This window comes from Aptenodytes forsteri, unplaced genomic scaffold (genome assembly GCF_000699145.1).
Source record: "Aptenodytes forsteri isolate BGI_AS27 unplaced genomic scaffold, ASM69914v1 Scaffold72, whole genome shotgun sequence".
Taxonomy (NCBI): domain Eukaryota; kingdom Metazoa; phylum Chordata; class Aves; order Sphenisciformes; family Spheniscidae; genus Aptenodytes; species Aptenodytes forsteri.
The window spans coordinates 2,458,399-2,485,185 of NW_008796193.1; the positions used below are offsets into that span (position 1 = coordinate 2,458,399).

General features: G+C 41.0%; 1 protein-coding gene across 1 annotated transcript in view; it reads right to left on the reverse strand.

The window, feature by feature from the left end:
- BRWD3 (bromodomain and WD repeat domain containing 3) overlaps positions 1-14,641 on the reverse strand; it is a 54,471-nt gene extending 39,830 nt beyond the window's left edge. Inside the window, exons 1-4 of the mRNA XM_009288005.2 lie at positions 13,383-14,641; positions 10,814-10,912; positions 3,567-3,727; positions 1,520-1,741 (exon numbers count right to left, since the gene is read on the reverse strand). Coding sequence (XP_009286280.1) covers positions 1,520-1,741; positions 3,567-3,650 — 306 coding nt within the window. The 5' untranslated portion in view covers positions 3,651-3,727; positions 10,814-10,912; positions 13,383-14,641. The remainder of the gene's footprint in view (positions 1-1,519; positions 1,742-3,566; positions 3,728-10,813; positions 10,913-13,382) is intronic.
- Positions 14,642-26,787: the final 12,146 nt, after the last annotated feature.

Genomic DNA, 26,787 nt, shown 5'->3' on the forward strand with positions numbered 1-26,787 from the left:
CCCGGGAGTACAGAGAGCAGTATCAGGGATAAGCACAGAATCTGAACTTCCATAAAAATAAAGCTGAGGAATGGAAAATACCTACATTTTGACTAGCAAGTCTTTGTTTCTACCACACAAAAGTTAGTAAATTGGAGAAATGAAACAAGCCTAGACCCTTTTAATGGGCAACAAGATGAGGAAATACTTCTTTCTAGGACAGAACTGGATCAAACATGGTAACAAAGACAAAAATGATTCCTGCATCCAAGCCCAACGAAGAACAGCAGCACGGTAAGACCCCCACTCCCTCCCTCTTCCCGAACCTCTCCTCTGCCTCTCTAAGGAGTAGGAAAGCTTTTCATCCTGAAGTCTCTGACTTTAATTTCATAACTGCAGCAATACCTTTAATCCTCTGGCCACTTGGTAATTTGATAAAGGAATCAAGCACTGTTTCCTCAAAAAGCCATGACTGATTATTTTCTAAATTACCAGAGTTTTACAAAAAGCTTGTGAGGAACGTATATATATGTAAACAAATAATATACAAACCACGAAACACGGTTGTAAAATATGTTTCCAAAGCAATCACCTTCAGGTAGGTAACTTGCAACATAGCTGAAATCAGACAAAATTGGAAGCGTAGGCAAGAGCGGGAGAAATGAGACTCCCAGGGACTACTGGTGTGACGGAGAAGACTGTGATGAATCAAAGGTAGCAAGGCTCCAGAAGAGAGGGATTCTGAGCCAAACATCCCCACTCGTTCTCCCCTTTATGTGCATAACCTGCCAAATTGCAGGGACTGTCTTTTTTATCCTGGAATTTTGTTTTGCTGGAGGTTTCTGCCTGGCTGTTGTGGCATTTTTTTTTAAAGCAAATAAACTGCAAATTACTAGCCGTTATTGACTGCGCCACCACTAGAGAACTGAGTGCTGGCAGTTTAGTCCTTTTTTTCCTGCTCTGCTATTGCTCACTGGGTACTTGCCACCAGCTGAAACTGCCCGGGCACAAGCGCAGATTCTCTGCGAACCCTGATCTGTGCTGCACTGTGGCTGCTGCAGCGTCTATGTATGCTACAATATCCAGAACAGCTCCTTACGGTACTGGCTAAGATAAGGAACAAATAAGAAATGTGGAATAAGGAGTTTTAGCCGACAGTATTCCTCTGGAAAATAAACGTTCTCTATGAACAAACGACTCTTGGGTCAGTCGCTGTGCAAGGACTACCACCAAAGATGCCAGCCGTGTCTCCCTGGCTCAGCTAGTTGATTCCATGCTCTTGGTGACCACGCATTTGCTAGATCTAAGGAAGAAGCAATGGGACCCCATAGCTAAAGGCGGCTGGAAGAAGCAGAATCACCCCCTCCGGCAGTATTGGCCACTGTGCAGGAGTGAGTTTGCCTGGAAACAACACCCTCGAGTTGGGGCAAACCTACACTGCCAAACAGAGATGAAAAGGTAAGTTTTATCCCTGATTGCTAATCCACATCTCTTATTACCATTTTAATTCAAGGATTTAGGAAAAAAGGTCATTCCTCACCTGTATGGAAGTAATGGAAGCTGAATGGCCCTGCAGCACTGCGACTGGGGCACAGGTTCGAAGACACCATACTCGGACTACTTTATCACAACTGCCTGCAGCAAGCAGCGTGTTCTCGTAGTTAACAGCCATGTCAGAAATTTCAGCCGAGTGTCCTCGCAACGTTGAGAGCAGGCGCCCATCATCTGTAGCCCAGATTTTGACCAAACAATCATCTGACCCCTAATGCCACACAAAAATTTCCAAAGATTATATAAAATAATATGCGTTACGCGTACATGATACACAGGCACACTGCAGATGAACAAGTACCTACAACACCACTGCGCCATGAACCTGCCAGAAGAGCAACTGCAGTGGGATTCCACAGAGGTACAACTATCTCAGTTTGGGGATCATCTTGTGGGGTCAAGGATTTAGATATTTATAAAACAGAAGCCATTGTCTTATGCTTCATACTAAGATACGATTACCGGTGCTAATACAACTCCTCTCAGTACAGTTCAGTAATAATTAAGGTAAATTTAAGAAGATAAAATGTTTCATTACGTACTACCAACGGTCATATTTATCTGCGTGAGCCAGATCAACACAGTAGTAAAATCAAAGTGATCATAAGACTTAAGCCCTAAGGAAAAAGAGCATTTAAGCATCTGAGGGATCTCAGAGCCTCTGCCGTGCTCCTGGAGCTGTAACACAGCTGTACCGTGAGGTTCAATTTTTGTGAACGGAAGAAAGTTGGACCACTCGAAGAGAGAACCCGTGCAACATCGTGTGCAACTGAAATACTATGTCAGTGAGATTTCAGTTCAGGACAGGACACAATTCAAAAGCATATCCAACGCAGATCACTGTAAAATACTTTTACCTATAGCAGCAGCTACATAATTTCTTACTCAGTCCCAATATTGCCAAGAATTTTTAGACAGTTCACAGACCTTTCCACTCTTCAGATACTACAAAGAATACTAATACTAGTGGGTAGGATTGCCACTATATATTCAGAAACATAACACAATAAAACTAACTGCAATATCAACATCATTTGACTTTAAATTACATTTTTATTAACTGCAGCTAAATTCGAACACAGATCTCTTCCAGTTCTTCACATAACTGCAGATGAGAAAGATTCCTTTATGGTGTAAACAAAAATGGAAAGGCCCTCACTATGACACAGAGTAATTATCATAACAACATCTCTATTTGATCAATTTATAACGAGTGGAGAAGCTAGCAAGAACACAAAGACAACAATTAGCCTGCCAGGTAATCTGTTTCTAAACACCTATTGATAAGAGACAAGGGCAAAGACAAGACAGGGATTAACATTAACAGTTAAAAGATGCATTATTAATTTGAAAAATCTGTTAATTTTTAAATAAGCGCAACAAAAAGCAAGGGCAGTATCACAGAAATGTATGTTAATATATTCTGGAGAAAAACTTAAAATAATATTGATATAGTCACTGACATTCTCCAAATTCTAGAAAGAAAATTTAGTAGAGAAGTTAATTGCAGATGAAGTAATGAGGTCTTCTATTTATCATCAAGTTTTTACTGAAGTGTAAGGAAAGGGTTGCCAGCATTTCCAAGGTTACCAAAAGGTAAAATGTAGTTTCAAAAAAAGTGTTAAGATTTAACCCAGCAAGCAGCATGCAAATTAATTCCAAATCCCAGACTACTGCAGGTGCCATTCAGTAAGAAAGATGATAAATAAAGAAAAATGAGCACGTGTTTCAAGTGAGAGTTGCACTGGACCGGAACAACCCTGATGTAAGGTTCTACATGGGGAAGCAAATAGCTGACTAAGTTTCAGTCTACCGGAGCCGTGAGCAATTTTAAAATACCAAGTCAAGTGAAAAGTGAAAATTAGCATAGAAAGAGATGGGTTTTCCATACATTTCAAGATTTTTCTTCCTTTCTTTTTCTGGAAGCCGTGTCTGCGTCTCAGTCAGTAACTAAGAGGCTGTTGAGGGACTCAAGAAAGAAAGAAATCAAACCAAGCAAAGCAATCTTCCAAGAAAAGTACAATATTTAAACTTACTGTAAAAATTCTTCTCCCACTGCGATCAAAGGCTATACAATAAACAGATGATAAATGTCCCAAAATCCTCTTATGCATCTTCATGTGTTGGTAGGTGGATGTTGGGAACAAGTGGCTGAAACGTCCACATCCAGTTAATTGCCTGGCAGAAATTATATTTACTGGGAGAGAAAAACAAACCAAAAAGAAAACTAAGACATGGATTTCATCCAGAACTCAAAGTAAACAAATACTAAATCAAATATAATGTTTGGTGACAACTTCATTATCACAATCCATAAATCTGAACCTCTTCCACCTTATCAGAACATTCTGTACAGTCCTGTAAAAAGAAAGCCCACTCCTGATGAAGCCTTTCGATACCTACCACACCACACACTGCACGTGCTTTCTTAACAAAAATTAAAGCAAAATAAAAAGTTCCCACCACAACTAGAAGCTATTCCAATGTTCAATTCATGGACAGGCAACAGATACATTTATTCTATATGGATTTGGAAAACTTGATATTAGTAACATATAATTTCCTTAAAGCAATTACAACAAATTTATTTTTAGAGTATAATAATAGTTTATTTTAACTGCTTTTTTTTTTGTGATAAAAATCTTTCTTTGGAATGGGTTCCAGATCATATGTGAGGGTGAATGGTCGTCCACGTGTTCCTCACAAAACCTCTCTCATTATAAGCAGCAGCAGCAACATCATTGCATTTCTATGGCAATGTAATTGAAGAATAAGAAATATGTGGCACTGATGGAAAAAGCCCCAGTCAAAAGAATGGCAGGCACAAGAAAAAACTGCAACAACAACAAATAATTTTATCTTGCTAAACCTAGGAGTCCTTACAAGAACAGCCTGAAATCTAAAGGCACAAAAACATCATGTAAAAAAGTACTGTTAGCAGTTTCGCTGACGACAACCACGGATCTTTCCACTAGACAAGAAAAGGAGAAAACAGGCGTGTCTGTGCCTTTGCTGGGACACTCCACCAAACGAAGATCCTTCTGGCTGTGGAATACAGAAAGATCCTAATTCTAATCTTTGATTTGATGCATCATTTGAGATCATTTTGGGTATTTAATTTTACCTATCCTAACGTATACCACTTGAACTTTTGATTGTAAGGTTTTGAGAGGGTTTTTTCAATGGTACTTAAAGATCTAGCATTGCTATATTGGTGGGTTTTGTCGAGTCCTTGCGATAGCAGGCTCCCTGAAGAAACCCCTTATCTTGTCTACCGCACATTGAAGTAGGCAGGGCTTCACAGGAGCCGCGCGAAGCTCTTTAGTGCCTTTCAATCCTTTAGTTTAATAGTATAGTGAACAACTTGACCCATTTTCTTAATTGTATCATCATATCATTGCCTATCTACACAAAAAAAGGTTACGGAATATGTTAAAAAAAAAAAAAAATCTACAAAGTCAAGAAGCGTCATTTCAAAGGGCTGCTAACACATAACGCACTTCTGTACATTTATAAGATTGAAGTATTTATAGACAAGCAGAGAGATAAATGGGCAAGAATAATAAATTGTTTCCATATTTACAGAAAGTACTTTCGTTTCTCAGTTTTATGCTCTGAAATTTGGACTATTTTTAATCACTCAATGCAACTGAAACACTACATACTAGAAAAAAAAAGTCACATAAAAGGTGTAGATGCTTGCAAAAGTCATCAGGCTCCCAGCGTGACCTCATCTTTAGTCAATATTTTTCATGTAAAAACACATATTCAGCAGTACTAAAAAAGCAAAACACACTAAGCCAAATTAATTTACTATCTACCTACTATTCAACTGATACCTGGTATTATGCAGGAACTGTTCAATGGAAACTGTCCCCCCTAGCAAAGTAAAATCGAAATCTTCAACCCTTTTTCCCACCTCTTACAGGAGGGCACAGAGATCCCATAGTGATAAATGCTGTACAAAGGTACCGTCAGGCTTGCCTACACATTGTTTTATTTACTATTTAAGTATGCCAGCTTAAAAGCTAAGTTCTTAAAAGTATTACACCTCCCTTTCCCCCACACTGTGGACACTTATGCCAACACAGAGATGTAGTCATTTAGCAGTATGGTAATTCTGCTGTGCCCTTCACTGCTTAAATCATTTAAATACATAATAACAGTGTATCTGCCTTTAAACAATTTCAAATGGCTTTGAATGTTTTTTTTTTTAACCACACAAAGAACTGTGTGAATCAAAAAGGTATACTCGCATTTCAAAAATATTCCCAGTAATGACAATACCTGCTGTGCACTACAGTGTTCCCACGCAATCCTTCTGAAAATTTACCACTGCTGTTTGTTGTAAATCACGCGAAGGCAACACAACCAAACACTGTTTGGTGTAACAAACAGTCAGGCACCTAACTCACACAACCTTTCATTTGGCACTCAGCACCTAACTTTTCCAGTCGGTTCCCAGGCTTGCAATCAGTTCAGCTTCAGAGGATGTGAAAGTAATTTCACTTTTTTCTGTGTCTATTTCCCTATTTGCACAATGGGGATGAGACTCCTCAATCTCCCATGGATAATTAAAAAATAAAAAGCACTGCTTATGAAATGCTTCGATCAAGAGTTTCAGAGAAATACAGAACTACTGTTGTGCCATAAGAGGCACCATCTTTACCAAAGCAACAGCGCCTCTGAACAAAAAGCAGCAAGTATTCAATGTATCTGATCCTCACTATAAAAATGCTTAGGGTATACCAGAAACGTATGCCACGCACACAAAGCTGCAACTGAGATGTTTGTCCTCCCACACTTTATAAACTATCACTGCTTTCAAAGGAACTGCAAAGTAAACCCCCCCACGAAACAACAAACATCCCCAATTCCAGTTCTCATATTTTTTGATGGAAGATTAATACACAGTATCCAACAGGGAATTACACACACATGACAAAAAGCCCCGTGAAGTTTGCTTTCTTCAGTACAATGAAGTTGTTGTACTCATAAAGCCTAAAGGCATTTAAAAACCCCCGATTCCCACACAGAGAATTAGCAACATAGTAGCCCTAAAAACTTTTAGCAACCTATCTAATTAGCTGCTGTACATCATGCCATACTGGGTGTAACAGCTGCCAAGTCTACCCCCTCGCTATTTCCTGCCAGAAAAAAACTTTGAAAACTGTACTGATGTTATTTCACATAAAAAGTGAGCATATCTAGTCTTCTCGTTAAGCCAAGTAAGTTAGTTTTGTCCACAAATGGAAAGGCCTTCTTCTCAGATGAAGTTCTTCTAGCTGCTGAAATGACGGCTACCGAGGTGCAGAGATGCCACTGATGCGGCCGCGAGAGGTGGGCTTTCTCTCCCTTAGCCTGTGCTGGGAGCAACCTGCTCCGGCCTCAGCACCAGCACAGCCAGCTCCTGGCAAAGCCCTGCCTTACAGATGCACACTAGTGCCTCCTGGAACTACCAACCTGTAGTACTAACTGAGGGCGACACGTGGTAAAATGCATGCATTTTTCTGTTTGTTTATCAGAGTCCTTGGCCCTTGAAGGTCACACCTTCAGGAAAATTACAGTCCTTAGTGCAAGTACGGGCACAGTTGCAGGGGGCAGAGGGGTCACATACGCTGTACAACAGTAATTCTTAAATCACAATCCATTCTACTAGAGGTTAACAGCACAAATGTAAAAACCCTTGCAAGAAAGCTCACCTAGGCAGGATAAAACAAAAACACTGCAACAAAACCCATCAGTGAAAACAAAACTTAAAAAACAATCATCAGACATCACAAATTTCAAAGTTAGGTCACAACTTCAGAAGGAATTAAAACATTTCAGCGTGGGCAAAGTCACCTAGCTGCAGCAGTTTTCAAACTGCTTGAGTTCTTCCTCTCCCTATAAGCCCTTGCCTCGCTCCGTTTTTTGCGAGCAAAAATAGAAAACAGAATACTGGTGCAAACGTTTGTTTTAAAAATAGTTTCTCTAGTATTAAGGGTGATGAGTTCACATCATACTATTTTGCCTTTTGAAATCAGCGCTGTAACTTTGTAATGAGGACATAACATTTTACACAGCCAGGACACGTGGGAGTAAGCTGTGACCTCATCGTAGGGCCCGATCAGGCATGAAGATTGGGTACCATGCGCAGTGTGCAGAAGAAACACAAGTCTGGATTTCATAAGAACGCTGGGAAATAAACACAGTTGGCTCACACATGCAAAATACCTTCTCAGAGAGTGGATGTGTGGCTAGACCCAGTAAAAGCACCAAAAGAACAAAGTGTTCCAGATTTCATAGCTGCTGACCTCACGGAACTCCTTTACAGCAGAGAAACATCATCGATTTTCTGACCTCATCAGAGCACTGCTATTTGGCAGGCCTAAGGTAGCTGGATCACCTTGACTGTAAACTTCCATACAGCTGAACTGCTTATTCATTGAGACTATGCAATGAACTTTCCGGTTCCAAATTCTGTGTTATTTTCACTAACAACAGTTACCCACGTAAAGATTTTCATACTCAGGATAAAATAGCTCTAGTACTCAACTAAAGAGGGAAAACAATCTTCTTTCTAATCTGCTTTCTGTTGCCTGCAATAAAAAAAAGTCTCTGATAAAATCGAAGCAGTATTCAAAAGCAGGTTTATCATATGTGAATAAATCCCACTGGTGAGGTACTGTATGGCCAATCTTTCAATTTTCTGACGGGAAGAGCACAAAGGGAGTCCTAAACATACCGCTGCTCCAAAAGCTGCAAAGAAACAGTCTAAAAGACCATCCTCACTGTATGCACTCTGTTATTCTGTCAGCAGCAGAAAGCTATGACAGCATTTTCCCTTCCTCTCCTCCCCCAGCAGATCACCACAGACCTCCAAGACTCAACACACAAACACCACCTTCCTGAGAACGACTTCCACAGGTCAGCACTTTCTCGGAGACTCCCCCAGCCAGAAGATTCCCAGCTCTGCACAAACATGCTGGGAAAAGGCACTCCAGTTCCACCGTGCGCGACCTTTTATTTTGGAGTACAGATCGCAAGGTCCCATCCCAACCCCATCCAGACGGAAGGGCAAACCACTGCAGCTACCGACTCTTCCAGCTGGTGGGGCAACCACAAGCAATCCCATCCCCACAGCAGAAAAACACACTTAGGGCAGCAAGCTTAAATCTTTATCACTGGAAGGGAAACGATCTAAGAATACTTTTAGCTGCTAGTTCTACACCATATTTACCTGTCTATACAGGCAATTACACCATCATTTCATCTCACTCACGAACACACATTATTATGGGTGTCTATTACTTCAGCCCAACTACTTCAGCAAGTAATTCCAGAAAACTCCATCTGGCTAAGCCAGCACAGCATGGGAATTCACAATTATGCCAAAATATTAAAGAGGTTGGGCATGCTTCTTCATCTTGTATTTTAAAACAAGACACACACACACACACACGCACACTGCAGCATCTGTGGCTGTCACTACTCACCAGAAAAAGCACCCATTTTGCACAAATATACACAGAAGAATTTTGTGACTTCCACTTCAGGATCAGGAATCCCAAAACCAAACTCCTGCCTCCTGTACAGCTTAAGTATAGTCAACTTCTTATTTTAATCTTTATACACACTTTCCTCTCTTACCAGTAGTTTATGTATCTACACCAAGGAGGGCTGTATTCTTCCAGGAACCAATACTTACAATAATTAATTCCTGGCTATAAAAGACCCTTTTTGATGTAACACCTTTGCATTTCTTAAAAAACAATTCGTAGGAAAACACCAAAACCAACAAATCCTTCTGTTCTCGAAGTCACTAAATAGTCACCAAGCAAGCAGCACGAACCTTTGTCATGATGGCACGACAAATGCTGAAGTCCAATCTGCTGGTATTAATAATACCGCATATACCAAAAACACACGGTCTGATTCTCCTCTTATGAAAGAATTGATCCAGGAGCCCTTATAGAAATACAACTATAGAAGTTGAGTGCGTGCAATAAATCTATAATCTAGCCTATTAGCAATCCATCAGCCCAACTGCTAACAAAAAAGTAAATGCAGAACTAGCCTAAAAGAATAAATACATAGATATGTACAGAAGCAACCATACTAATATACGGAAGTAGTTTCCTTTTTTCATTTCCACAGTATGACTCATAAATTATCTGACAAAAGCAGGAAAAGTACTAATGCAATAGTTCCCTATGCACAAGTTCCAGGCAAATATCCATTTCTTTTTCATACAGAAGACCCATAATTAACTCTAATATTCAATCACCCTGCTGCCACAACACCACAGCCCTTACGCAAAGCGTGCTATCGATTTCAACCACAAAGAGTTCAGGCTTTCTCACTTTCGTGTCTGACAAAGATTAATTTTTAGTAATGAGAGAGAAAGTGCAGAAGCACAAACAGAGGAACAGACATGGTAGAAACAGAAGACTGCCATCATCATCCCTACATCTCCAAAGGGATGGGAGAAACATACGTGAATGAATTCCCTAACAAACCAGGAAAAGTCTATAGATAAAATACCCTAATAAGACACAAATCATGGCCAACAGGACTTATATCTATGCCTGCAAGAATCAAATTTGTTTGCTACAAAAATAGTTAATGAAAGTTCAGATCATACAAGGAAAATACTTTTCAGTTTAAGCAAAACAGAGAGGCTCTCTGATGATATGTAAGCTGAATGCCTACATATATCTGAGTTTTATACAAGTTCTTTATTTAACTGTGTGGACAGCTGAAACTGAAGTAGTACAAATGTTGGTTTGGTGATTATTTCCTTTTTGGAGAGGGATGTTGCAAGCAGTCTGTTTTCTGTCACAATTGAACTAAAATGAATTCTTGAGTCAAAAAAGTTCCCTGGGAGTCAGGCGCTTTGTTCTGGCTAGGATTCCTGAATGAAAAGATTGTCTACGTGCTCCTGTGACCATGCCTATTCAATCTTACAAGCATATGTACATATTATGTAGGTGTATCATAAAAAAATACTCAAGCACGTTGCCCTCCACACAGGAAGCTGACGTGCAAAGCTTTTCAGCGTGGCCACAACGTTTTAACATGTGTGCATACATTATGGAAGATTCAAGGCTGAATAATGCAAAAAGGGTTATTCTATTGTCACTAAGAATCCTGTTTTAGACTAATTCATGGTGAAATGTCAAAAAAGCCATTAATGCAAACCCATAGTAGTGTTTCAGTCAGTAAGAGTAACTTTCAGCTGGAAAATTAATAAAAACACAGAGAAGAAAAAAAAACACTTTATGGATGTTTCAAAACTCACCCACGTTTGGTGGTTTCCCGTAATTTACAGGTAGTTCGGGAGGCCGGCCTCTGTGAAGAGCTGCAAATGCAGATCCTTTCCATAGTGTATGTCTGAAGTCTGTACCGGCAAGATTAACAGCGGGTTAGTGAAACAATCAGCCAAACCGGGTCCAACTGACCTATTCTTCTTAGAATCAAGAGCATCAGGCACCGCTCCCAGCATCCCAAAATAAAATTTGTCTTTTTAACTAGTCTGTCAGAGATCTAACACTTAACGAAGATTGCTACTCCAATTTCTAGTTCCTAAGCAATATGACTGTAAATGGTTTCAGCTTATTTTTGCTTCATTTTGGTGAGTAGGGAGTCTAAACTGATGGAAAGACTGAGAATGAAAAATGTGGGTGCACTTTGTGTTGAGGCAGGACTGATCTTTGGTATGTTTTTAGTCCTTTTGCAATCCCAACACGTACAGGACCTCTTCTTATGACCTGTACATTTGAGAATACACATACAGGCACACATTTGCTCCCTGAAAGTGGGAGAAGTGAGATGATTTTTTTTTTTCAATAAATCTGTTTTCCTCCAACTGGTGGCAATATGCCCTCCTTTCAGATTCTCCCCTGCACCCCACCCCCCCAAAAAACATTGTTTTTAAAATGGAGACTTTTCTTTAAAGACTCTCCAGCTATCTGCTGCCAACTGGCCTCAGAGAGCCTTTTCTCTAGAACAATAGCGATTTTTCTGAGACTGTTCGGAGTGCCTCAGAAATTAGACCTGGACTTCTTCCATTTCTGGCCATCTGGAAGGAGAGAAATGAGCTTCCATGGTGAAGAAGGACTGAAACAGAAGGATAGTGCCACAGATTGGTGGATCTGTGTATCACCATTTAGATCTCTGAATATGAAGTGCACAAGCTTACATGACTCAAAGAGACTCCCGAGAGCGCCTTCTGACTAAAACCCAAACTGTAGGACCGAGTATTACAATGATACACATTAAAAACAGCACTCATACTTTCTAGAATAGATCAAAATACCTATAAATACTAACGGTAAATGGAAACTTCATACTGATGCACAACTTAGGGGGAGCGGAAATCCATGTATGTCAACTTTGAAAAAGGTACGCTGTTTCATATTAGTGAGTGTGGTTTACACACCAAATGGCACAATGTCACAGCACCTCTTTCTGAAGGGGAAAAAACCCCACCATAAATCTAGTAGAAATCTCTTTGCAATAAATTTATCACACGGCTTAGGAAGTACTGCATCTTTCAGTGATTCGTCTAATCTCTTTCCCCTGATTCACCTAAGAAACTTCTGTTTCCCTGCACAAAAATGTTTATTTTCTCTTTACATTTTTGTTGCTGTTTTCTTCTAAGATGCAAACTGAGAGTGAAAAGAAGAGATGTTTCTCTGCAAACCTGAAATTCTCCACCCAATTGTAACAAAGCATAGGCAAAACAAGACTCAGTCCCAAAACTTTGCGTAAGGAAACGTGTTTGCAAACAGCACACCCCTCCAGGTGATACCCAGTGGATCGGCAGACTGCTACAGTCCTTGTTAGCATCACAGTGTGACTTCACAGGATGCGGTAAATTAAGTGCTCAGCTGCCACCGAAACAGGAAGGTCCTGCTCTCCCATCCCTCCTCCTCTCCCAGAATGATGCTCCTGCTGCCTGTGTGACCTCCAGCACTCTGATCCTTCCATCAGCTAATTTAATTCATTACAACAGCAATAACAAATTTTGCAACATTTTAGCGCTCTGAATCAGCACATCACAGGATGAAATAAGTTCTGGCTCCTACAGGGAAGAAGTGGCAGGGGCATGGAGTGAGGAGGGAAGGGAGGAACCACTCTTTTCAACAGCAGATGGCTCTCAGATCTGTTTAGTTATAACACAAAACTGTGCTTTCAGAATCATTATCTCAAGCAGAGCAGTTTTTCAAAAGGAATAGGACTGGCGCTCTATTCATGAAAGGAACGGGGGCTTTCGTTCAAGTTAACTTCAAGCAAGGACATGCAGGAATTATCACTGAAGAATCAGTCTCACCTTCTCCCACCCTCTAAACACTGCCCCAAATGCCACCCTGCCCATCAAGCTGACACGTCTGCCTGCATGGCCAGGGAATCAAATAATGGAACAAATGGAACACATCAGCCTGAAAAATAGCCCAGCAAAATATATGGACTGCTGGGTTATTTTAGACACAGGCATGTAGATATGTATATGAAAGAAAATGGCTGTTTTTGAGATGGATCAAATCTCTAATCCAGTTCATCACATCGTTCACACAAACACCAGCCCAACATGCTGAGAAGGGAAGGCAGGGGAAGCAAGTAACAAGATCAGGTAACTGTATGCAAGAGCGGCTTCAGATGGCATTTTCAACCAAAGAAAGATATCCGTAACAGGGCCAGCAATAACTGCACTTTAGCAAGACTGCAACAAGAAAGCAGGAGCTGACAAGCACAGGAGACAAACCAGGGTTCATGCAAACACACACAGGTACCACAATACGAATCAAAACAAAAGGGGTTTTGATCATTAAAATAAAATTCAATCGCACATAAATCAAGAATCTTACCTTTTGCCGCCCTTAATAGAGACTGGCGCCCGACACCTAGCAAAGTCTGCACACCTAGGACACTCTGCGGGATTTCCTTGTCTAAAAGGGGTCCAAGTCTCTCACAGATCCTAAGAAGATAATCCGGAGGGATGTGTGCATTGACAGCCACCTAAACATATAAATAACGCAGACGTTTGAAAATTGTTTTATTCTTGCTTCTACTGGTATTTCTTTGTTTGGTTCATATTCAAGCGTTAAAGTTACTGAAATCAAGGTTAAAACCCCTGAAGACCCCTCAAAATTAATTATACCAAAGATGTCTTTTAAAGTGACATGGAGTGTTGAAAAAGTCAGACCAGAAATTCCAGGTGGTAGTAGCTACAGTTGTAATTTAGGATACTCCTTAATAACAAACAAAAAAATCCCTGAAACTCAGAGTTCCCAGTGCAGTACTCTGATCAAACAAAGTATTGCCTGGGGACTTTTTTTTAAGCCTGTTTTACCTTTCAGTTCATTCTTTTCACATACAGTATTTCTTGCTTAGCTGGAACACCCTTGCCAGACGCTCACATTACTGTAAGAAGCACATGCGCTTAAAGCCTAAAACCCCTAAATATTATCCTAAAAGCAATACCCGGTCTCCGGCTTTTAGCTACTGGGAGTAAGTATCTTTAAGACCCACATGTGTAGGCTCCGCTCCTAATTTGTCATCTCGAGAAAACGTTGTTCTTTTTCCCCTTTAGACAGAGACTGTTTTCTACGGAGAGACAATAGCTTTTTCCATCAGTCTGTTCAAACAGCAAATAAATTGTGCCTCATTATCCAGAATGTCCTGCACTTGCCTGACTTCTACTATATTTACTAGCTGGCAGCACAAACTCAACATCAGAGCTTATTTAGCTCCTTCAACACAGGACATACAGCCACATCCATCTCCTTTTTAAAGATCACCAGTAAGAGGTCACTCAGCTCTTAAGCACCTGTGATTGAAGATGGAAAAAACAGTTCTATCAGAACTATTTACAACTTTTGTATCTGTTGCAATATTATGAAGAAAGAGATTGTCGTAAACCAGTTTTTTGTTTTACCAAGCCACAAACTAATGCCAAATAATACTAAAGCTGACCTGAAAGGGCCAGAACAGTGCTCATTGTGAAGAAATAACAGCAGGCCTGTGCCTGCGCACACCCCTCTCTCCTACGTGGCCACTTCAAACGTGTCCAGTCACAGGCCAATACCGGTGACGGGGCTGTGAGCGCTCACCACCCATGCAGTTCCCTCCTGGCAGGGTTAGGACAAGTTTTTGTACGCACACTGCAGCATCTGTGGCTGTCACTACTCACCAGAAAAAGCACCCATTTTGCACAAATATACACAGAAGAATTTTGTGACTTCCACTTCAGGATCAGGAATCCCAAAACCAAACTCCTGCCTCCTGTACAGCTTAAGTATAGTCAACTTCTTATTTTAATCTTTATACACACTTTCCTCTCTTACCAGTAGTTTATGTATCTACACCAAGGAGGGCTGTATTCTTCCAGGAACCAATACTTACAATAATTAATTCCTGGCTATAAAAGACCCTTTTTGATGTAACACCTTTGCATTTCTTAAAAAACAATTCGTAGGAAAACACCAAAACCAACAAATCCTTCTGTTCTCGAAGTCACTAAATAGTCACCAAGCAAGCAGCACGAACCTTTGTCATGATGGCACGACAAATGCTGAAGTCCAATCTGCTGGTATTAATAATACCGCATATACCAAAAACACACGGTCTGATTCTCCTCTTATGAAAGAATTGATCCAGGAGCCCTTATAGAAATACAACTATAGAAGTTGAGTGCGTGCAATAAATCTATAATCTAGCCTATTAGCAATCCATCAACCCAACTGCTAACAATAAAGTAAATGCAGAACTAGCCTAAAAGAATAAATACATAGATATGTACAGAAGCAACCATACTAATATACGGAAGTAGTTTCCTTTTTTCATTTCCACAGTATGACTCATAAATTATCTGACAAAAGCAGGAAAAGTACTAATGCAATAGTTCCCTATGCACAAGTTCCAGGCAAATATCCATTTCTTTTTCATACAGAAGACCCATAATTAACTCTGATATTCCATCACACTGCTGCCACAACACCACAGCCCTTACGCAAAGCGTGCTATCGATTTCAACCACAAAGAGTTCAGGCTTTCTCACTTTCGTGTCTGACAAAGATTAATTTTTAGTAATGAGAGAGAAAGTGCAGAAGCACAAACAGAGGAACAGACATGGTAGAAACAGAAGACTGCCATCATCATCCCTACATCTCCAAAGGGATGGGAGAAACATACGTGAATGAATTCCCTAACAAACCAGGAAAAGTCTATAGATAAAATACCCTAATAAGACACAAATCATGGCCAACAGGACTTATATCTATGCCTGCAAGAATCAAATTTGTTTGCTACAAAAATAGTTAATGAAAGTTCAGATCATACAAGGAAAATACTTTTCAGTTTAAGCAAAACAGAGAGGCTCTCTGATGATATGTAAGCTGAATGCCTACATATATCTGAGTTTTATACAAGTTCTTTATTTAACTGTGTGGACAGCTGAAACTGAAGTAGTACAAATGTTGGTTTGGTGATTATTTCCTTTTTGGAGAGGGATGTTGCAAGCAGTCTGTTTTCTGTCACAATTGAACTAAAATGAATTCTTGAGTCAAAAAAGTTCCCTGGGAGTCAGGCGCTTTGTTCTGGCTAGGATTCCTGAATGAAAAGATTGTCTACGTGCTCCTGTGACCATGCCTATTCAATCTTACAAGCATATGTACATATTATGTAGGTGTATCATAAAAAAATACTCAAGCACGTTGCCCTCCACACAGGAAGCTGACGTGCAAAGCTTTTCAGCGTGGCCACAACGTTTTAACATGTGTGCATACATTATGGAAGATTCAAGGCTGAATAATGCAAAAAGGGTTATTCTATTGTCACTAAGAATCCTGTTTTAGACTAATTCATGGTGAAATGTCAAAAAAGCCATTAATGCAAACCCATAGTAGTGTTTCAGTCAGTAAGAGTAACTTTCAGCTGGAAAATTAATAAAAACACAGAGAAGAAAAAAAAACACCTTATGGATGTTTCAAAACTCACCCACGTTTGGTGGTTTCCCGTAATTTACAGGTAGTTCGGGAGGCCGGCCTCTGTGAAGAGCTGCAAATGCAGATCCTTTCCATAGTGTATGTCTGAAGTCTGTACCGGCAAGATTAACAGCGGGTTAGTGAAACAATCAGCCAAACCGGGTCCAACTGACCTATTCTTCTTAGAATCAAGAGCATCAGGCACCGCTCCCAGCATCCCAAAATAAAATTTGTCTTTTTAACTAGTCTGTCAGAGATCTAACACTTAACGAAGATTGCTACTCCAATTTCTAGTTCCTAAGCAATATGACTGTAAATGGTTTCAGCTTATTTTTGCTTCATTTTGGTGAGTAGGGAGTCTAAACTGATGGAAAGACTGAGAATGAAAAATGTGGGTGCACTTTGTGTTGAGGCAGGACTGATCTTTGGTATGTTTTTAGTCCTTTTGCAATCCCAACACGTACAGGACCTCTTCTTATGACCTGTACATTTGAGAATACACATACAGGCACACATTTGCTCCCTGAAAGTGGGAGAAGTGAGATGATTTTTTTTTTTCAATAAATCTGTTTTCCTCCAACTGGTGGCAATATGCCCTCCTTTCAGATTCTCCCCTGCACCCCACCCCCCCAAAAAACATTGTTTTTAAAATGGAGACTTTTCTTTAAAGACTCTCCAGCTATCTGCTGCCAACTGGCCTCAGAGAGCCTTTTCTCTAGAACAATAGCGATTTTTCTGAGACTGTTCGGAGTGCCTCAGAAATTAGACCTGGACTTCTTCCATTTCTGGCCATCTGGAAGGAGAGAAATGAGCTTCCATGGTGAAGAAGGACTGAAACAGAAGGATAGTGCCACAGATTGGTGGATCTGTGTATCACCATTTAGATCTCTGAATATGAAGTGCACAAGCTTACATGACTCAAAGAGACTCCCGAGAGCGCCTTCTGACTAAAACCCAAACTGTAGGACCGAGTATTACAATGATACACATTAAAAACAGCACTCATACTTTCTAGAATAGATCAAAATACCTATAAATACTAACGGTAAATGGAAACTTCATACTGATGCACAACTTAGGGGGAGCGGAAATCCATGTATGTCAACTTTGAAAAAGGTACGCTGTTTCATATTAGTGAGTGTGGTTTACACACCAAATGGCACAATGTCACAGCACCTCTTTCTGAAGGGGAAAAAACCCCACCATAAATCTAGTAGAAATCTCTTTGCAATAAATTTATCACACGGCTTAGGAAGTACTGCATCTTTCAGTGATTCGTCTAATCTCTTTCCCCTGATTCACCTAAGAAACTTCTGTTTCCCTGCACAAAAATGTTTATTTTCTCTTTACATTTTTGTTGCTGTTTTCTTCTAAGATGCAAACTGAGAGTGAAAAGAAGAGATGTTTCTCTGCAAACCTGAAATTCTCCACCCAATTGTAACAAAGCATAGGCAAAACAAGACTCAGTCCCAAAACTTTGCGTAAGGAAACGTGTTTGCAAACAGCACACCCCTCCAGGTGATATCCAGTGGATCGGCAGACTGCTACAGTCCTTGTTAGCATCACAGTGTGACTTCACAGGATGTGGTAAATTAAGTGCTCAGCTGCCACCGAAACAGGAAGGTCCTGCTCTCCCATCCCTCCTCCTCTCCCAGAATGATGCTCCTGCTGCCTGTGTGACCTCCAGCACTCTGATCCTTCCATCAGCTAATTTAATTCATTACAACAGCAATAACAAATTTTGCAACATTTTAGCGCTCTGAATCAGCACATCACAGGATGAAATAAGTTCTGGCTCCTACAGGGAAGAAGTGGCAGGGGCATGGAGTGAGGAGGGAAGGGAGGAACCACTCTTTTCAACAGCAGATGGCTCTCAGATCTGTTTAGTTATAACACAAAACTGTGCTTTCAGAATCATTATCTCAAGCAGAGCAGTTTTTCAAAAGGAATAGGACTGGCGCTCTATTCATGAAAGGAACGGAGCCTTTCGTTCAAGTTAACTTCAAGCAAGGACATGCAGGAATTATCACTGAAGAATCAGTCTCACCTTCTCCCACCCTCTAAACGCTGCCCCAAATGCCACCCTGCCCATCAAGCTGACACGTCTGCCTGCATGGCCAGGGAATCAAATAATGGAACAAATGGAACACATCAGCCTGAAAAATAGCCCAGCAAAATATATGGACTGCTGGGTTATTTTAGACACAGGCATGTAGATATGTATATGAAAGAAAATGGCTGTTTTTGAGATGGATCAAATCTCTAATCCAGTTCATCACATCGTTCACACAAACACCAGCCCAACATGCTGAGAAGGGAAGGCAGGGGAAGCAAGTAACAAGATCAGGTAACTGTATGCAAGAGCGGCTTCAGATGGCATTTTCAACCAAAGATATCCGTAACAGGGCCAGCAATAACTGCACTTTAGCAAGACTGCAACAAGAAAGCAGGAGCTGACAAGCACAGGAGACAAACCAGGGTTCATGCAAACACACACAGGTACCACAATACGAATCAAAACAAAAGGGGTTTTGATCATTAAAATAAAATTCAATCGCACATAAATCAAGAATCTTACCTTTTGCCGCCCTTAATAGAGACTGGCGCCCGACACCTAGCAAAGTCTGCACACCTAGGACACTCTGCGGGATTTCCTTGTCTAAAAGGGGTCCAAGTCTCTCACAGATCCTAAGAAGATAATCCGGAGGGATGTGTGCATTGACAGCCACCTAAACATATAAATAACGCAGACGTTTGAAAATTGTTTTATTCTTGCTTCTACTGGTATTTCTTTGTTTGGTTCATATTCAAGCGTTAAAGTTACTGAAATCAAGGTTAAAACCCCTGAAGACCCCTCAAAATTAATTATACCAAAGATGTCTTTTAAAGTGACATGGAGTGTTGAAAAAGTCAGACCAGAAATTCCAGGTGGTAGTAGCTACAGTTGTAATTTAGGATACTCCTTAATAACAAACAAAAAAATCCCTGAAACTCAGAGTTCCCAGTGCAGTACTCTGATCAAACAAAGTATTGCCTGGGGACTTTTTTTTAAGCCTGTTTTACCTTTCAGTTCATTCTTTTCACATACAGTATTTCTTGCTTAGCTGGAACACCCTTGCCAGACGCTCACATTACTGTAAGAAGCACATGCGCTTAAAGCCTAAAACCCCTAAATATTATCCTAAAAGCAATACCTGGTCTCCGGCTTTTAGCTACTGGGAGTAAGTATCTTTAAGACCCACATGTGTAGGCTCCGCTCCTAATTTGTCATCTCGAGAAAACGTTGTTCTTTTTCCCCTTTAGACAGAGACTGTTTTCTACGGAGAGACAATAGCTTTTTCCATCAGTCTGTTCAAACAGCAAATAAATTGTGCCTCATTATCCAGAACGTCCTGCACTTGCCTGACTTCTACTATATTTACTAGCTGGCAGCACAAACTCAACATCAGAGCTTATTTAGCTCCTTCAACACAGGACATACAGCCACATCCATCTCCTTTTTAAAGATCACCAGTAAGAGGTCACTCAGCTCTTAAGCACCTGTGATTGAAGATGGAAAAAACAGTTCTATCAGAACTATTTACAACTTTTGTATCTGTTGCAATATTATGAAGAAAGAGATTGTCGTAAACCAGTTTTTTGTTTTACCAAGCCACAAACTAATGCCAAATAATACTAAAGCTGACCTGAAAGGGCCAGAACAGTGCTCATTGTGAAGAAATAACAGCAGGCCTGTGCCTGCGCACACCCCTCTCTCCTACGTGGCCACTTCAAACGTGTCCAGTCACAGGCCAATACCGGTGACGGGGCTGTGAGCGCTCACCACCCATGCAGTTCCCTCCTGGCAGGGTTAGGACAAGTTTTTGTGCAGCTGCAGCGAGCCAGAATGATTCCCCAGCCTGGCTAAAACCACGACCGAGCTCCCCTCTGCATCAGCTCCAGTGCTCATCTACTGCGGAGGGAGCCGTTTCAGCTCCCCTGGCTAGGAACGCTCACCCGGCAAAAGAAGGAAAAGGTTTTCTGCCAGGTTTAGCAAGGCTGACTGTGATTCAAGAAGCATCAGAGCTGGTGGAAAGCAAGGAACGGGACCACTTCTTTCAACAGCAGAGCACCATCAGAGAGGCCCAGCTATCCTGCCTACCCAGACCCCAAGGATATGCCCAGCTCCTGCCCCAGCACACCGGAGGGAGTGGCACGCGTCGGGAAGGAGGAAAAGGTAAGTACTTCACTCAGACCTGCTGCCAAAACATTGTTCACTGAACGACGTCATCGAACAGATTATTACTACATGTCATTGGGAAATTGTTCGTTCCAATGGGGCAAGAGCAGTGGTGCTACGGGGCTCAACGCAGTGAGTCATGTGTTGTATAATGTAATCACCTGCATCACAAGCAGGATCAACACCATCCCACAAATAAGATTTTAACAAAAAAAAAAAAAAAAAAGGCTTCTCTAATGGTATATACAAATTGCCATTTAACTAAACCCAACCAAAAACTCTTCCAATCTGAATGGAAACTCATACAGAAGAGAGACAGGCTTCTCCACACATCCCTTCAGCCACTGCATGCTAAAGATATGGCTCTGGCCTTTTGATGGAAACAGAAGAATCGTACCTCTGCAGGAAAGATAAACCTGATGACTGCATTAACATGGTCCCATTCCATGACTTTTCATACTGTGAGCATCAAGGAATGACCCCATGAACGCTCTCTTGCACAGACCAGTTTCTCCAGCCATTCATTCTAACTTTTTTTCCCCCCCAAAAAAATCAAGGAGTTCCAAAATTATATTGGTACCTTCCCAAGTGTACAGTCAGTGAAGTTCAGCGTATAAGCATGAATTGTCCTTCATCATAAATTACATGATCTAACATAAGTCAAAAAGAGATAAAAGGATTATCCAAACTTTTGTACTTGCCTATCGTTCTTACTCATTCCTGAAATATTATAAATGTGTTAATGCTACAAAATATTTTATTATCCTGTGCTAGCCTCCCTTCGGTATGTAAGGGACCTGAAAGGATCTGAAACAAAGGCAATTCTAAAGAGGGAATCTGCAATTTAATAAAATCTGAGTATGAAATTCTTTTTTACATCTCTGATAATCAGTAACATGCTTCTCAGTCAACAATTGCCAATTCTAGCAATTTATCAAGCTGAAGATTAAAAGATTAAAAACAGTAACGAATCCAGAAGCCGTGGAATTTTACATTTTACCTCTAGGGTAGGAAAAAGCCCAAACCATACCACACTCTCTGGAAATACAAGATTTCACAGAAAGTCCAAGCCATCCTCCTAGTGTAATGCAGCCAAACGCTTCCCTTTTTACTCAGGAGCACGCTGTTTCTGAAGTATCACCCCTATTCTATGTCCAGAGAGAGGTGCTGAATCAAGCCTGGCAGCAAATATCCTACTGTGGAGACAGAGCACAAGTCATTCAACAAGCAGTCCTGATTAACTCAGCGCATCTACTCAGAAATGGAAAGGGACTTCGTTGCTTAAAGATCCGCAAATTAAGCCACGGTTTTATAAAGAACAGCGAAGGGACCGAACACCAGCACATGTGCGGCCGGCTAACGTTCAAAGATGGAAGATGGATGCGCCAGACTCAGGGAGCACGTGGCAGTTATCTGCACGTGCCTGGTGGTAATTTGCCTGGGACATCCAGACGTTAAGCAGCTCAGGATACCAGACATCTGCTTGCTCGCTGCCCAGACCAGGAAAGTTGGCAAATCCATCACGTAGCCAGAGTTAAATCGGCACAGGTGAGCTGCTGAAGCATCTAGATTTTAGTGCACAGTTTTGTTAGATTGCAAACTTTTCTAAGCGACATTTAACGTGGAGCATATTGCACAGACTAGGCACATATCACAGTGACCACTCACTTTACTAACACGCCCTACTCACCAGATTTGCCACCTGCAATCAGAACCATGCCACGCTAAAGAAGAAAGGCTGTACTACACTTCTCTCCCTGCGCATTTTCATGTTTCTACAAGCCAGAACAGCTCAAATAAGTGGCCCTTAATCTGAATATTATCACTGTTGTTGTTACCAAACAGCTACGTAGGCAGGCAGCAGTAGCAGCAAATTCTCCTGGAGATTTTTTTTTTTCCATAATAACTTCCAGATAAAATGCTTAAACTGCAGCCCAGAGCACAACAAGCAATTCTATTTTCAGGTTCCCAAAAGAACTTGAAACAAAAATCCTTCCTTTCACCTCTGTGTGAGATAGCTGTAAATGGATTTTAAGTATCTTTCCAAAACATGAAGCTGCAAACGTACAGCTGAGAAAAACAAAGTCTCCCAAATCAGATTTTCATTAAAAGAAGGAAGGAAGGAAGAAGGCAAAGCTTAGCATCAGTTATAGCCACACCTCTTAGCGTATGCTGGTCCAAACCCCATACGGCAAAATTAAACAACGGCGAGGATATTATCACCTCCTCAGATATATCAGAAAATATTTTTAGAATATTAGAAAATATTTTAGAAAATAATTAGAAAATTAGAAAAAATCAGAGACGAGTAATACAGGCCAAAACCGTGCTTAACAAGAGCGTTTGAAAAGAGCATGTTAAAATAATGCAAGAAGGGCTGAAAATGTGCTAAGCGAGAGCAAGTTCTGCACCCGGGGATAAATTATAAAGAGAAAAATGTTCTGTTGCCTTAAGATGTGAAAGACCCTATAAAGGTCAAAACGCGAGAGCACAAGAATGCCACAGAACCACGGAAGAGTCCTCTGACACAGGAACCACACAGGTCTTACGGATCTAAAAACTTTCAAGAACTGGGTAAAGCGAATCCAGTCTTTTAAAAAAATCTACGTAAACAACCGTGGGTGAATGCAACACAGTCATGACTGCTTGAACCAGTATGCAAATAAGTTGCTACAGTGATAAGCAGCTGCAAGTAAAGCACTATTAGTGAAGTCACACCAGGGCTAAGCAAAAGTCATACCCCTAAACCTGTTTATGCTTCCATTGTTGGAAGCGTTACCGTGTAATCTCAAAGGCTACTGAGCAAAGGGTCCTCACCGGGCAGCTAAGAAGACAGGCAAGAAGCTTGTTGATCCCTGAAACAAGCAAAATCCCCTGCTATGACTGCTGACAATTTCTCCTCCAAGGAAGGTTTCAATAAACAGGAAACAAACAAACAAAAAAAGACTCTCTGTGATTACTACTTATCATAAGATGTCTGTCTTCCCAGGGATCGGAACCAGATAGCTCCGAAACATCTCTTTTGGGAAGCCCAGCGAAACATTGCCTCAAAGCACAGACTAAATTTGACGCAAGAGCCGCATAATGGAAGCAACGCAGGCAGCAACGCAGACCTTCGAAGGCTCCTCCGTACCCAGTCCCCTGTGGGCAGGCAGGCAGGCAGTTGTGCATCAGCAGCAGATTCCTAACCTCTAGGCAGTCGTACGACACTTCTCCCATTTGCCAAAATAACAATCAATTAAGAATCAATTGACAACTGTATCAAAAAGCAGCAGAGGAGACCAAGAGGACCAGCTGAGCAAGCAGGAAATTACTCAAGACCTCAAATACGGAATCTCAGCAAAAGGAAGCTCAGATGCTGGACTTGCACAAGATGCCAACAGTATGCAAATACACATGAATTTAAAACGCCACTATCCACTCGGTTTCCCCAGAGAGAACGGGTTGGAACTGCCGTACTACCAGATGACATCTTCCTGAGGTGACAAAACCGTAACATCTCTCCGCTGCTAATGCTGGGATTGGCAATATCTATAAATAACAGCACCTCAGACTCACAGCTAGTTTTAAATCAATGCAGATGCACAAGGCAGAAACTCAAAGCCAAATCCCATAAGCTGTTCCATACCAGCACAGCCGTTCACGGATGCAAATTCTCCACTGTCCAACAATAGCTGATTTTCTGTTTTTCCTGAAATTGTACATACCTTCAGCACAAAGACCAAAACGGGCTGAGCCAGAAGAGACAGCCCATCAAAAGTTCTTGAGAACCAGACCAGAGCCAGTCATCTTTATCAGGAATAAACAAAGCTAATTTCGAACAGCAGGCCGCTGGAGACTGTTCTGATAATCTGCGTCGGTTCAGCTTGACTCGTCTGTACAACAGCCGACTCCACATTGAACTGCTACGGTTAATTTAAAATAGGAGTACTAATTGCATGCAAGTTTGACATACTTCAGGCCTTCATAAGGAGAGCGAGGACCCTCCCCTTTACAAACACATTTCATGTCTCAAGACCACCAGCAGTCAGTAACAAAGTAAAAACCGCCCTGGAGCACACCGGGACGATTACCTAGACAGCCAGCCACATGCTGCACGTAAAAAGTACTCCAAAGTGGAAATAAGCAGAAAAGACAAAGGGAACACAAATGCACGTAAGCTAGTACTCTCTGCGTGGTTTTGCTCGCTAGGTACGAGTCTTATTAGTGCGCCTTAAATTACTCTTCTGCCTTGTGTGTACCTGACATTTAAAGTAAAAGACCAATTTCAAATAAAAAAGAAATCTCAACACTTTTCAGATCTTGACTAAAAGCTCAAGTGAAGTGGGAGTAAACATTCCCTAGATAAAAGCCACCTAGTACACAATTTGGTTGTTATATCTTTATAGTTTCCAAAAGCCCCAAGAGCAATAACAACATACTCAATGGCAAGAGTATCGGCATATTTTCTGAAAAATACCAACGCTAACCTGAACAGTCAAACTGAGAATGGAAAACAAAGTTGAAACCTCAGCAATTAGAACAAGAAATGCTTTCTCAGATTTGCCAAAGCAGAATATTGAGCAAACAGAGAGGGGAAAAAAAAAAAAAGGTTTGCAAACTCTCACTGGGTTCGATTATCTCAGACCTACCTGACCAATGCTAGGCAGAGATTGTAACTGAACTTGGTTTTCTGTCTGTAAGCGTTCAAAAAGGAGAAACGGGTAGAAAAAACCTTTATCTCCAATTGCTAGCATCTATAATTTATTTTTGGTTCATTATGTGACTGAGATGATTAAAACGAAGGTCAGAGTTATTTGTGTTCTTCACAACCCCGGCTTTGTTCTAAACATGGCATTCAGACATCTAGCTAGCCCTGAAGTCGAGTAGTTCAGGTTAATATACAATCATATGCAACCCAAGGTCCAAATTCCAAACACATCAGACCCTAAGCAATGAGAGGAAAAAAGGCCTTTCTTCAACATCCTCAACAGTGAAAGCTTCAGTCTGAGGATTAATAGAGAGAAGCTCAGTTCATCCTACCTGGCATCAACCTGCCTCGCTGTAATGATTCATTTATAGTCCTGTTCCTTACTGTAAATCATGATAAACAGTTAAATAATACTAGATAAACAGGCAATCTAAAAGGATTGATTACTGTTGATTAGTTTAAGACAGAGGAAAAAATCTTATACTTGATTTTGGTAATTCTATACGGCAAGAAGCAATTTCTAATTAATTCCAAGCCTCACTTTACAACAGCTTGTCTCCTGTTCCTGAAATTTTAAAGAAAAGTACATGGTTTCAACAGTGCCATCTAACACACACAAAAAAAAGGTTTTAAGGCTTTTCTGTTCGTGCCCCTTGGAATGAAAGGAAAAAATGCATACGTTAATGTAACTGATTAAGCAAAACCAGTATGTCTGAAATCAGACTTCATACTGCCACCGCTAATATTCCTCTCGGGTACCGGGTGCAGCCACAAGCTAAACCTGAAAGAGCCTATAGCTAGATTTCAGGTTCTCTAGGAAGACCGTACAGCATTAAAATTTATTGAATGCAGTACTTACTCTGTGTCTGTTCACTCAATATACAGTCCCGGAATTATCCACAAGAGGTATGATGAAGCATAACATTCATCTTAAATTCTTAATACACTTTGGAAAGGGAAAGCCAGCAGGTACAAATGTCTCATCTCGACGCAAGGAGCTCTCCCATCTGCATCTGAGCTTTTACAACATTGCTAAAGTGGAAAACTAACTCTTGAGCAAGCTACAAAGCAGCTTGAGCAACAGTCATGTCAAAATCCCACATCGCCATTGCACCGTGCGAGATGGGAAAGGCAAGGACGTACTTTCAGTTCCTTCCAGGTGAGGAGACAGTGATGATCACACGCATGCAGTATATCAGTATTATAAAAGCTATTAGTAAGTTTACAGCATTCCAACTGCAAAGTGCTAATTCAGCACCCTACGTGATTACCCAGAGCTCCCAGACATGAAAACAAGGCCGTCTGCACCCTTCGGAAACAAATCGCAATGACTTTTCAGTTTCGCCGCTTTCACGCGGGGGCCGGTAGGAACACGCGCG